We start from the raw sequence: 12,500 nt of genomic DNA on the forward strand, positions 1-12,500 counted from the left end.
ACACACGAGCCTGGTCCTGCTCCAGGTTTCTCCCTATTAAGGGGAGTTTTTACTGCCACAGTTGCTTGTTGGGGGTCAGGCCTTGGGATTCTGGAAATCACCTTGACACCATTTCGATTGTAACGGATGCTGATAATAAACAATAAAGATTAACTGAATTGAATAAGTTATTATTTTGTATGTGTAAAGCATAACTTAAATTATACAATTTAATTCCATCCATCTTTATCTGTATTGCATCTGTTACAATCAAAATTGTCTCTAGACCTTCTCCAGAATCCCAGGGCCTGACCCCCATCAAGCAGCAGCGACAGCAAAAACTCCCCTTTAACAGGAAGAAACCTGGAGCAGGACCAGGCTCATGTAGGGGGACCCTCCTGCTGATGGGGAGGGGGGGTAGAGAGAGGAGGAGAAAGGGGAGGATAGATAGGAGAGACAACAGTCGTATATCATGCAAAAGCATTCATTACAATAATACAAAAGACAATCTAAGAGTGCCAGCAAAAAGTGAAAGTGCTCACAAGATGTAGCAGATGACTCCTATACTCCACATGTCGGTGGCGTAGCCGATGGCTTCATAGTTGATCACTTCTGGGGCAACAAATTCTGGAGTCCCAAAAAGAACCTTCAAAGTTCCTGCATTTTCTGAAACAATAGAAAATAAAGACAAAAAGAATCATTGTTACAGAGTTAATAGAGAATAATAATGGTTGCCATCAGCAGCGGCCTGGCTTTAGCTCAATGCTAATATTTTCATGACAAAAGTCAGTGTTGTAGCTACCTAGTCGTCTCGCAAGGCCAAAATCGATGAGTTTTATCTTGCTGCCAGTCTTGTTGACACACATTATGTTCTCAGGTTTGAGGTCGAGGTGAACAACGCCCTGTTTGTGGATGAAGTTAACACCATCGACGATCTGGAGCATGTATTTGATCACTTCTCTTTCAGTTAACTCAAAGTCCTCATCGATGATCCGCTCAAAGAGCTCACCGCCCGAGATCCTGCACATAGAAAGCTTCATGGTTATGGTTAGAAATATATCAATTATATATTTGATTTTTTAGAAAGAGAACAGATCTTTATGTTTAAAGTAGATTAAACGTACACAGCTAATTATGAGACACACAAACATTTAAACATAGATTAATCAAAATTAACTGTGAAAAAACCTTCAGAAACTTCATGAAAAATTCTCCAAAAATGACCAAAAAAAGCAACATAGATATCCATTGATCTTTGCTCTGCTTTGTTCTTTGCTGTACCAAATATGTGTGCATCTGAAACTTTTATTTTTATTATGTCAAGGATAAGAATTTAACAGTTAAGAAGAGATTATTTCTCATATGTCTCATTTTAACTTTTACCTTTAAATTCTTTTATTTGTGTCATTTATGAAATACATCCTATTCCTGCAAAGGATATTTAATGATCTTGTTAGTGAAAACACAACAGACTCCTGTTGCCTATAAGTATGTTTCATTTCATTAGCTTTAGTTCATTTCTATTGCTAATAGCTTTTTGTTTGCCTCGTCATCCACAAAAGATCAAGTCTGTCCTCCAACCGGCCTTCTGTCAGCAGTTGGACTCGTGTTCATAGAAAGAAACTCGTGTTCTGAACCGTCCTTTATAGAACTCACATCTCGAGGACCATGACGATGTCGGACTTGCCCTCGAAGGCATCAACACACTGGACGAGTTTTGGGTGATGGAGGCTGTTCATGATGCTGATCTCTTGCCGAACGTTGTCCTTCTCCTTTGCCGAGTACGCCTTAATGAACTTGCCTGCCCAGACCTTCTTTGTTGCCTTCTCCACCAGTTTAAAGACTTGACCAAATTTTCCTCTGTCAGGAAGAAAGCAACATGTGACAATGGAAGCATTCAGGCCACACACACACACACACACACACACACACACGAAAAACACAGGATTATTGTACAGGTGAGCTAAAGCTAGCTGCTGCGGTGATATTTGGAGATGGATGGAGCCTTACGTTCCCAGTCTCTCCTCCACATCATACAGCTCCTTCACCTTCACGTCTGTTCTGATGGACACATCTCTGTAGTCAGGCTCCTTCTCTGAGTCTAGCAGAATGTAACATGACAAAAATGTTTTTCTGTTTTCATGGACTTTTATTATATTTTTATGAGAGAGACATTGGCAACCATATTTTTTTGGAATGAAGTTTCCAATACTCCAAAAAATCCCCTCCCTGGGCTACCACCTTATCGTGGTGGAGGGCTTTGCGTGTCCCAATGATCCCAGGAGCTCCGTTGTCAGCATTGGTCCTACGTTTCCCTTGCCCGGATGCGGGTCACCGGGGCCCCCTCCTGGAGCCAGGCCTGGGGGTGGGGCACGTTGGCGAGCGCCTGGTGGCCGGGCACAGCCCGAAGAGGCAACATGGGACCCCCTTCCTGTGGGCTCACCACCTGTAGGAGGGGCCAAGGGGGTCGGGTGCATTGTGTTTTGGGTAGCAGCCGGAGGCAGGGACCTTGGCGGTCTGATCCCCGGCTGCATAAACTGGCTCTAGGGACATGGAATGTCACCTCTCTGGTGGGAAAGGAGCCTGAGTTGGTGTGCGAGGTTGAGAAGTTCCGACTAGATATAGTTGGCCTCACCTCGACGCACAGCAAGGGCTCTGGAACCAGTCTTCTCGAGAGGGGTTGGACTCTCTACCACTCTGGAGTTGCCGATGGTGAGAGGCGACAGGCAGGGGTGGCAATTCTCGTTGCTCCCCAGCTCAGTGCCTGTATATTGGAGTTTACCCCGGTGGATGAGAGGGTAGCCTCCCTTCGCCTTCGGGTGGGGGGACGGATCCTGACTGTTGTTTGTGCCTATGGTCCAAACAGCAGTTCAGCGTATCCACCCTTTTTGGAGTCCTTAGAGGGAGTGCTGGAGAGTGCTCCTTCTGGGGGCTCCCTCGTCCTCCTGGGTGACTTCAATGCTCACATTGGCAATGACAGTGAGACCTGGAGAGGTGTGATTGGGAAGAACGCCCCCCTGATCTGAACCCGAGTGGTGTTTTGTTACTGGACTTCTGTGCTCGTCTCAGATTGTCCATGACGACCACCTTGTTCAGACATAAAGGCGTCCACATGTGCACTTGGCACCAGGACGCCTTAGGCCCCAGATCGATGATCGACTTTGTGGCTGTGTCATTGGATTTGCGGCCGCATGTTCTGGACACTCGGGTGAAGAGAGGGGCGGAGCTGTCAACTGATCACCACCTGGTGGTGAGTTGGCTCCGATGGTGGGGAAGGATGCTGGACAGACCTGGCAGGCCCAAACGTGTTGTGAGGGTCTGCTGGGAACGCCTGGCAGAGTCCCCTGTCAGAAGGAGCTTCAACTCACGCCTCCGGGAGAGCTTTGAACATGTCCCGGGGGAGGCGGGGGACATTGAGTCTGAGCGGACCATGTTCCGTGCCTCCATTGTTGAGGCGGCTGACTGGTGCTGTGGCCGCAAGGTGGTTGGTGCCTGTCGTGGCGGCAATACCCGAACCCGCTGGTGGACACCAGTGGTGAAGGATGCCGTCAAGCTGAAGAAGGAGTCGTATTGGGCCTTACTGGCCTGTGGGACTCCTGAGGCAGCAGATAGGTACCGGCGTGCCAAGCGGAGTGCAGCTACGGCGGTTGCCGAGGCAAAGACCCGGGCGTGGGAAGAGTTTGGTGAGGCCATGGAGAACGACTTTCGGACGGCCTCGAAAAGATTCTGGACCACCATCAGGCGTCTGAGGAAGGGGAATCAGTGCACTGTCAACACTGTGTATAGTGGTGATGGTGTGCTGCTGACCTCAACTCGGGATGTTGTGGATCGGTGGAAGGAATACTTCGAGGACCTCCTCAATCCCACCAACAGGCCTTCCAGTGAGGAAGTAGGGCCTGGGGACCTGGAGATGGGCTCTCATACCTCCGGGGCTGAAGTTGCCTAGGTAGTCAAAAAACTCCTCGGTGGCAAGGGCCCGGGGGTGGATGAGATCCGCCCGGAGTTCCTTAAGGCTCTGGATGTTGTAGGGCTGTCATGGTTGACTCGACTCTGCAACATCGCGTGGACATCGGGGGCGGTGCCGCTGGATTGGCAGACCGGGGTGGTAGTCCCTCTTTTTAAGAAGGGGGACCGGAGGGTGTGTTCCAACTATAGGGGGATCACACTCCTCAGCCTCCCTGGTAAGGTCTATTCAGGGGTACTGGAGAGGAGGGTCCACCGGATAGACGAACCTCGGATTCAGGAGGAGCAATGTGGTTTTCGTCCTGGGCGTGGAACAGTGGACCAGCTCTACACCCTCAGCAGGGTCTTCGAGAGTGCATGGGAGTTTGCCCAACCAGTCCACATGTGTTTTGTGGACTTGGAGAAGGCATTCGACCGTGTCCCTCGGGGGGTCCTGTGGGGGGTTCTCCGAGAGCATGGGGTGTCGGGCCCGCTGATACGGGCCTGTACGATCGGTGTCAGAGTTTGGTCCGAATTGCTGGCAGTAAGTCGAACTCGTTTCCGGTGAGGGTTGGTCTCCGCCAGGGCTGCCCTTTGTCACTGATTCTGTGCGTGACTTTTATGGACAGAATTTCTAGGTGCAGTCGTGGTGTTGAGGGGGTCCAGTTTGGTGACCTCAGGATCGGGTCTCTGCTTTTTGCGGATGATGTGGTCCTGTTGGCGTCATCGGCCCGTGACCTCCAACTATCACTGGATCGGTTTGCCGCCGCATGTGAAGCGGCTGGGATGAAAATCAGCACCTCCAAATCCGAGGCCATGGTTCTCAACCGGAAAAAGGTGGAGTGCCTTCTCCGGGTCAAGGAGGAGATCCTGCCCCAAGTGGAGGAGTTCAAGTACCTCGGGGTCTTGTTCACGAGTGAGGGAAGAATGGAGCGGGAGATCGACAGGCGGATCGGTGCGGCATCCGCAGTAATGCGGACTCTGCACCGGTCCGTAGTGGTGAAGAGAGAGCTGAGCCGAAAGGCTGAAATGAGCTTCCTCCGTAGGGTGGCTGGGCTCTCCCTTGGAGAGGGTGAGAAGCTCTGCCATCCGGGAGGAGCTCGGAGTAGAGCCGCTGCTCCTCTGCGTTGAGAGGAGCCAGATGAGGTGGCTTGGGCATCTAGTTAGGATGCCCCCTGGGCCCCTCCCTGGTGAGGTGTTCAGGGCATGTCCCACCGGTAGGAGACCCCCGGGAAGACCCAGGACACGTTGGAGAGACTATGTCTCTCGACTGGTCTGGGAACGCCTGGGGATCCCTCCGGATGAGCTAGAAGAAGTAGCTGGGGAGAGGGAAGTCTGGGCTTTTCTCCTTAGGCTGCTGCCCCCGCGACCCGACCACGGATAAGCGGTAGAGAATGGATGGATGGAACAATACTCCAAAAATCATACTGACAATAATTACTGACACATCAATGCTGTTATATTCTCACCTCTAACAGTGAACTTGGGACTTTGTGTTCACACAACGTTGCATTTTTGTGTCTTTCTTTGAAAAAAAACCCCCAATAAAACAGATTTTTTTCTTGACAAAAAGGGAATAAAACATAAAAAATATATAATACACATTATAGATATATGGTTAAGTTTAAAAAAAGATCTCATGCAGGGAAATTGGGAAAAATGTTCATATGTGACATTTTTAATGAAACTTATTATTACTAGTATTTTTTGGATGGTGCCTTAAGGGTTAAAGAGAGGAGAGAAGAAGAGGGGACAGATACATCGGTCACATGGGTTAAGAGGGGCAGGATGGATCGTAGGATTGTCAGTAATCCATAATGGTTCCGTACATAAGATGACTATATACGATATTACAGTGGCGATAATTAGCTGGTTCAAATTTCAGGGGCCACTGTGGGAGCCAGGGGCTGCTCTGGGAGTTAGGGGATTCTCTGGGAGCTAGGGGATTCTCTGGGAGTTAGGGGCTTGTCTGGGAGCCAGGGGCCTCTCTGGGAGTTAGGGGATTCTCTGGGAGCCAGGGGCCTCTCTGGGAGCTAGGGGCCTGTCTGGGAGCTAGGGGCCTCTCTTGGAGGTAGGGGCTTCTCTGGGAGCTAGGGGCCTGTCTGGGAGCTAGGGGCCTCTCTTGGAGCTAGGGGCTTGTCTGGGATCCTGTGTGGGTTCTCTGCAGATGCTCCCTCCAGTAAGGAAACATGCATTTGTTGACAGGTGAAGTGGCTAATTTAAATTGTCTTGAGGTGTGAATGGTTGCCAGATCGATCGGTGATTAACTGGTATAGTTACAATGACTGATTAATATGTTACAGATTAATGAATCAACAAGTGTTATAAATGGTGTTATAAATCAATGGTGAAAACAATATTTCATAAATGCTCTTCACACAGCTGAAGGAAGCATCAGAGTTCACAGAGTCAGACAGGAGACATCAGGTTTAAATCAGATGGACCATTATTATCATCAAAGGTGGCCTTGGAAGCACCTCAGCTCTGCCAACTGTCCTCATTGAGAAGGTTAAAGAGGCTGAGATTCATCTGTATCACCACTGACAGAACAACTGACATCAGCACTGACAACAGGATGGATGTTCATACCTTCATCCTCCTCTTCTGCTTCAGCCCCTTCTGGGTTGTCTGTCAGAGAAACAGGAGCAAGCTTAGTGTTGGGAGAGGAGGAGAGGGGAGGAGAGGAGAGGAGGAGAAGAGAGGGAGACCAGAGGGGGGAGGAGGGGGAGGATTCGGAGGAAAGAGGGGAGGAGGAGAGGCTATAAGGAGAGGGCGAGGAGAAGAGGAGAGGAGAGGACTCTTTGAGAGTAAGGGGGCGAGAGGAGGGGAGGAGACGGGAGGGTGGAGAGAGAGGAGAGGAGAGAAAGAGAGGAGAGCGAGGGGGGGGAGAAGGGGAGGAAGGAGGAGAAGAGAGGAGACGAGAGGGGGAGAGGAGAGGGGAGAGAGGAGGGAGGAGGAGGGGGAGGCGAGGAGGGGAGGAGAGAGAGAGAGGAGGAGGAGAGGAGGGGGGATGAGGAGAGGAGAGGAGAGAGAGGAGGAGAGGGAGGGGAGGAAGGGGAGGAGAGGAGAGGCTTAGGAGGGGAGGGGAGGAGCGAGAGGAGGGAGGAGGGATATGACTGTATCTAAGAAACCACCAGAGGTCACTGTTCCTCCATGTGTTCATGCAGATGAGGTCATCATCACTCACCTTCATCCGCCACAGTAACTGACTCAGATTCAGCACTTGGTTCTCCGATGCCGTAGATATTTTCTGCTCGCACACGGAATTTATACTGGCGCTCTGGAAGAAGGTTCTAAAGATGAACAAAACTTTGGAGTTTGTGATAGTTTCTGAATCCTATTAGAATTGTTTTAAATGTGTATACATACATGATAAACAATTAAACTGGTTAAATCATGAAATTTCTCATTTATTTCGACATTATTAGGGTTAGGGTTAGAAAGTGTGCCTTTTTTCACCTGAGGAACATCACAAAGATCAGGAAGCTAGTGACACCTTACCAGCCCAATAGACCGCTCCACTCTCAGAATGCTGGTCTACTGGTGGTTCCCAGAGTCTCTAGGAGTAGAATGGGGGGCCGAGCATTTAGTCTCCAGGCCCCCTGCTATGGAACCAGCTCCCTGTCCAGGTACGGGAGGCTGACTCAAGATCAGACTCCTCCCCTCCTCTCCCTCCCCTCCTTTAAGCAGGGAGAGGAGAGAGAAGAAAAGGAAGAGAAGACGAGAAGTGCCTCAGAGAAGGAAAAGAAGAGCAAAAAAAGAGAAGAAAAGAAAAAAAAGAAGCTACCTCGAAGAAAAAAGGAGAAGAAGCGAAGCTCCTCCCCCCCCCAGAAGAGAGATCTCCTCCTCGTCCTCCTAAGAGCTCACCTCTCCTCTCTGAAGAGCGAATTCTCCGGCGAGAAAGATCCTCCTCTCTCCTCTCCTTCATCTCCTCCTCCCTCTGAATCCTGCTAACTCTCCCCTCCTCCTCCCCCCCCTCCTCATCCTCCTCCTCTCCCCTCTCCTCTCTCCTCTCCTCTCCTCTCTTTACCCAGCCCCCCCATCAGCAGGAGGGTCCCCCTACATGAGCCTGGTCCTGCTCCAGGTTTCTTCTTCTGTTAAGGAGTTTTTCCTGCCACTGTAGCTGGTTGGGGGTCAGGCCCTGGGATTCTGGAGAGGGTCTAGAGACAATTTTGATTGTGACATCATCACCACCATCACCATCATCATCACCATAACCATCACCATCATCATCATCACCATCACCATCATCATCACCACCATCATCACCATCATCATCATCACCACCATCATCACCATCATCATCATCACCACCATCATCACATCATCATCATCACCCCATCATCACCACATCATCATCACCATCACCATCACCTCACATCACCATCCATCATCATCACACCATCATCATCACACCATCAGAATCACCATCACCATCACCATCATCACCATCATCACCTCATCATCCACCATCACCATCATCATCACCATCACCATCATCACCATCATCACCACCATCATCACCATCACATCACAGCATCATCACCATCATCAGCACCATCATCCCTCACCATCAACCATCACCATCACCCGCACCACCATCATCACCATCATCATCATCATCATCACCACCATCATCACCATCACCATCATCATCCTCTCAACCCAATCAGCCACCATCATCATCATCATCATCACCATCACCATCCCATCACCATCACCACCATCAATCACAATCATCATCATCATCACCACCATCATCACCACCACCATCATCACCATCACCATCATCATCACCATCATCACCATCACCATCACCATCACCATCATCATCATCATCATCACCATCACCATCACCATCATCATCACCATCATCATCATCATCACCACCATCATCACCACCACCATCATCAACCTCACCATCACCATCATCATCACCATCACCACCATCACCATCACCATCATCAATCATCATCCACCATCACCATCATCATCATCATCATCACCCCATCATCACCACCCCATCATCACCATCACCATCACACATCACCATCATCATCATCACCATCACCATCACATCACCATCATCATCATCATCATCACCATCACACCATCACCATCATCACCATCACCATCATCATCACCATCACCATCATCATCATCACCATCATCAGTCAGTATTAACCCCACCTTCTGCCCCAGAGCCACCCACAACCTTTGCCTCGTCCTTGATAACTGAACTCCTTGACCATATTCCCACAAACTTGGTATCTTCTTTGACAACTAACTAATCGTTAGCATGAACCACATTACCAGGACTGCCTTCTTGACCTCAGGAACATCGCCCCTTTCTGCCCCTCATTCACCATCTGTGCTGCAGAGAAGGTGAATGAGGGGCATTGATCAGCATCATCCACGGTCCCCATCCAACCTCCTCAGTATATTTTGAAGATGTCTGCTTCTCCTCGCTCCTGAAACACCATCACCCCATCCTCCTAATCCTGCACTGGCTCCCCATTATTTACATCCTCCTCACACACGAGGCGCTCCACAACAAGGCCCGTACCGCTCAGAGCTGATCCGCCCTACACACCTCAGATTACCGTCTCTCATCTGAATATACTCTCATGTCCTCTCACTACCTACACAGAAGACTTCAACGTCCTCATCAGGATATATCAGGGTTGTACCCTCAGTTAAGAGCCAACGCACTGAAACATCTGAACCCTAACCCAGAGTTACCCAGAGTAAGATCTCTGCATCCACAGAGATCTTGTTGGATTTTATTCTTTAAGCTTCTTTTTAAACCTGAATTTCTAATGTTAGCATTATCTTTTTGTCAACAAAACGTTTACCTGCACGTTGTATGAAGTGCTGTTGCAAGACACCAGAGGATTCCACTGCTGCTCCACAGAGTCCCAGATCTCCAGGTGATACGCTCGCACAGCACTTCCCCCATCATAGGTGGGTCCGTACCACGACAGAGTCAGGCTGGATCTCCGGATGTCAGATGCTGCCGGGACCTTAGCAGGAGGATCAGGTTTATCTAAGGAACAAATGTTTGTGAGGGACAATTTGGAGTCAGAGGAAGAAGAGCAGCTGTTTGAGGCGACTCTGACCAACGATGGTGAGGTTGAGGGCAGCCTGACGGAGGCCAAAGCTGTTCCTCAGTTCAATGGTGTAACATCCACAATGTTCCTGCTGTCCACTGCTGATCGTCAGTTTACTGCTGGTGTCACAGCTCTCAATGGAGATGTCTTCTGTTCCTTCCTGGATCTGTACACAGCAAGAATATATTTCATCCACACAACACACTTACTGGTACAGACATTAAGGACTGTATTTACTGTACATAAGTAGAGAAGATGAGGAGATAATAGAGAACTCTTATTATAAACAGTACACACATTTTACATTGCATACACTATCTTACAATCTACGTACTCTATATGCACAATACGCAGTAAACAGACTACACTTACCTCTGTCTGTCGAACAGGTGTTGTATTTTGTCTAAAAGTTAGAATTATTTTTGTAAGGAAGCTAATGAAGCCTTCACTACTATGACTAGAAGGAACATGTTTCCAGCCTTCTATTTTGGTAGGGGAAGGGGGTAAACGTATGGAGGCAGTACACAGTGAGGCTGCTGCACCTTCAACAAGAGAGTCGACCTCAACAGGACCAAGATACTAATGACTGCTCTCTGTACAAATAATGCTATAGTGGTTAGCACCCAGAAGGTCATGGGTTTGCTGCATTTATCTGTACAATTCTTTGTGTAATTTTCCTTCCCTTCTTTTTGTGGTCTCCGGCTTTTGTATGTGTATGTGTGTGCTTTTTTTGGTTGATTTTTTGTGTATACACGTGTGTGTCTCACTGGTTTTCTGAACTTCAGCCAGGTGCAGTTGATGGGTGGCGCTCCAGAAAACGTGCACAGGATTTCCACCTTCTCTCCTGCCAGGATCTTCATGTCTTCAGGAAACTGGAGAATCTGAGGTGGCAGAACTAATAACACACAGCAGTAAATAGGTTGATTATTGGCTGCTTAGCTAACATGAGGTAAAAGAGTGAAAACCTCTTAATGGTATTGAATTTTGCTTTTTTATAGCAGGAAAAACTACCAAGGAAGACAGTTGAGTGAGAGTGAACATCAACATCGAATTCAAGAGCAGAAATTTCAATTGTTCGTGCTTCACCTTGTCTGGGTGGAGTCTTGGCTGTTGGCTTTTTTATTCTGGCTTCACCTGAAAAACGATCCACAAAACATGACATTAGCAAAGACATTCCATGGCAACCAAAGAAATAAATGCAGCTGACATTTTAGAATGGAAATGTTATTTTTCTTTTTACAAATTATATGAAACTGAAAATTGGTTCATATCATCAGTAAACAGATGAAAAAGAAAGAAATGGACACAAATTGAATAATAACCATTTTAAATAAGAAGTTGTGTGTGGAGCCATAACGTCGATGCTACGCTAATGCTCTGTTTTATCAGAGAAAGCGAGTGTGTTTGTGAACAACACAGGAAATGTGTCTCTCATGGCCATATATGGTCATTCTAAAAATAATTCTGGAAAATGTTCATCAGCTTGTTCGAAGGGCTGAACTGGAGAACATGAGGAACAAAATGAACAAAGTGCCTTTAAAGAACATCCTCTAACAAAAAATAACAGAACAATATAAACCTGAAGTAACTTTAATCCACATGAGGACCTCGCCTGCTTTTGTGTGTCCTGACTACTAAAAACCAAAATACAGACACAATAGGAAATTGCAGAGGAAAGCTATGAAACAGTCAGATTTTATCTGAAAACCAGGATAAATTGAGTTACCTCCATGACCTCCTGTCTTCTGAATCTGCATTGCTTCCAACTGGAGTCAAACATCAATATTTGTAAAAGGACTCATGTCAGAGACTAGAACCTGGATAAGGCTTTATTTGTCCAAGTACAGCAGCAAAGGGAAAAGCTTGTTTGTTCTCAGCGTGACATGAATGGTCACATGACTGAGACCAACCACCTTCAGTAACAAGCAAATATGCAATAAACCATCTTGAGCCATTTTAAGCAACATAACACGCCAGCCCAGATTGTGTAGATCCATGTTTATCAGAGCAAAACGCGCCTCCCTTCAGTCCGTCCGTACCGACTCTGGCGGCTCCGTCTGCTCACGTTCAACAATGAACGAGGATGAAAGCAGAGCCGCACAGCCGGAACATCACGAGCTTCATAAAAGGAAACTTTCATCTGTGGAGTCAAACACAGCCCACGATGTCGTTGCTGAGAACACCTTAAATGGTAATGTGTGGAAGCACCCCGAACCAGAGCCCAGGACCACTGCACACCACCATAAACACACCAGACCAGACCACTCCAGACCAGCATTAGCACCCAGCCAGACCAATGAAGACCACCAGAACTACAACACACCAGATCAACCCAGAACGCCATGAACACACAGGACCAGACCAAGGAAGAACTGTATCAGACCAGGCCAGAGTACCAAAGCCCAACAAAACCCTTTTTCAGTCTGGAGGCCACAATCCCATCAGACCAACAAAGACCACCATAAAGAC

At 48.1% G+C, this 12,500-nt stretch overlaps 1 protein-coding gene across 2 annotated transcripts in view; it reads right to left on the minus strand.

Annotated features, from left to right (window-relative positions):
* mylkb (myosin light chain kinase b) overlaps nt 1–12,500 on the minus strand; it is a 20,831-nt gene that overhangs the window by 3,867 nt on the left and 4,464 nt on the right. Inside the window, exons 1-11 of one of the 2 annotated variants that reach the window (XM_057052745.1) lie at nt 11,758–11,910; nt 11,118–11,165; nt 10,799–10,926; nt 10,041–10,197; nt 9,777–9,967; nt 7,109–7,214; nt 6,511–6,549; nt 1,990–2,080; nt 1,636–1,839; nt 782–999; nt 522–645 (exon numbers count right to left, since the gene is read on the minus strand). In XM_057052745.1, the coding sequence (XP_056908725.1) occupies nt 522–645; nt 782–999; nt 1,636–1,839; nt 1,990–2,080; nt 6,511–6,549; nt 7,109–7,214; nt 9,777–9,967; nt 10,041–10,197; nt 10,799–10,926; nt 11,118–11,165; nt 11,758–11,788 (1,337 nt within the window). In that variant the 5' untranslated portion in view covers nt 11,789–11,910. Of the gene's footprint in view, nt 1–521; nt 646–781; nt 1,000–1,635; nt 1,840–1,989; nt 2,081–6,510; nt 6,550–7,108; nt 7,215–9,776; nt 9,968–10,040; nt 10,198–10,798; nt 10,927–11,117; nt 11,166–11,757; nt 11,911–12,500 lie in introns of those variants that run through there. The other variant, XM_057052754.1, reaches the window with a different exon arrangement.

The sequence above is a fragment of the Takifugu flavidus genome, chromosome 1 (genome assembly GCF_003711565.1).
Source record: "Takifugu flavidus isolate HTHZ2018 chromosome 1, ASM371156v2, whole genome shotgun sequence".
Lineage (NCBI taxonomy): Eukaryota > Metazoa > Chordata > Actinopteri > Tetraodontiformes > Tetraodontidae > Takifugu > Takifugu flavidus.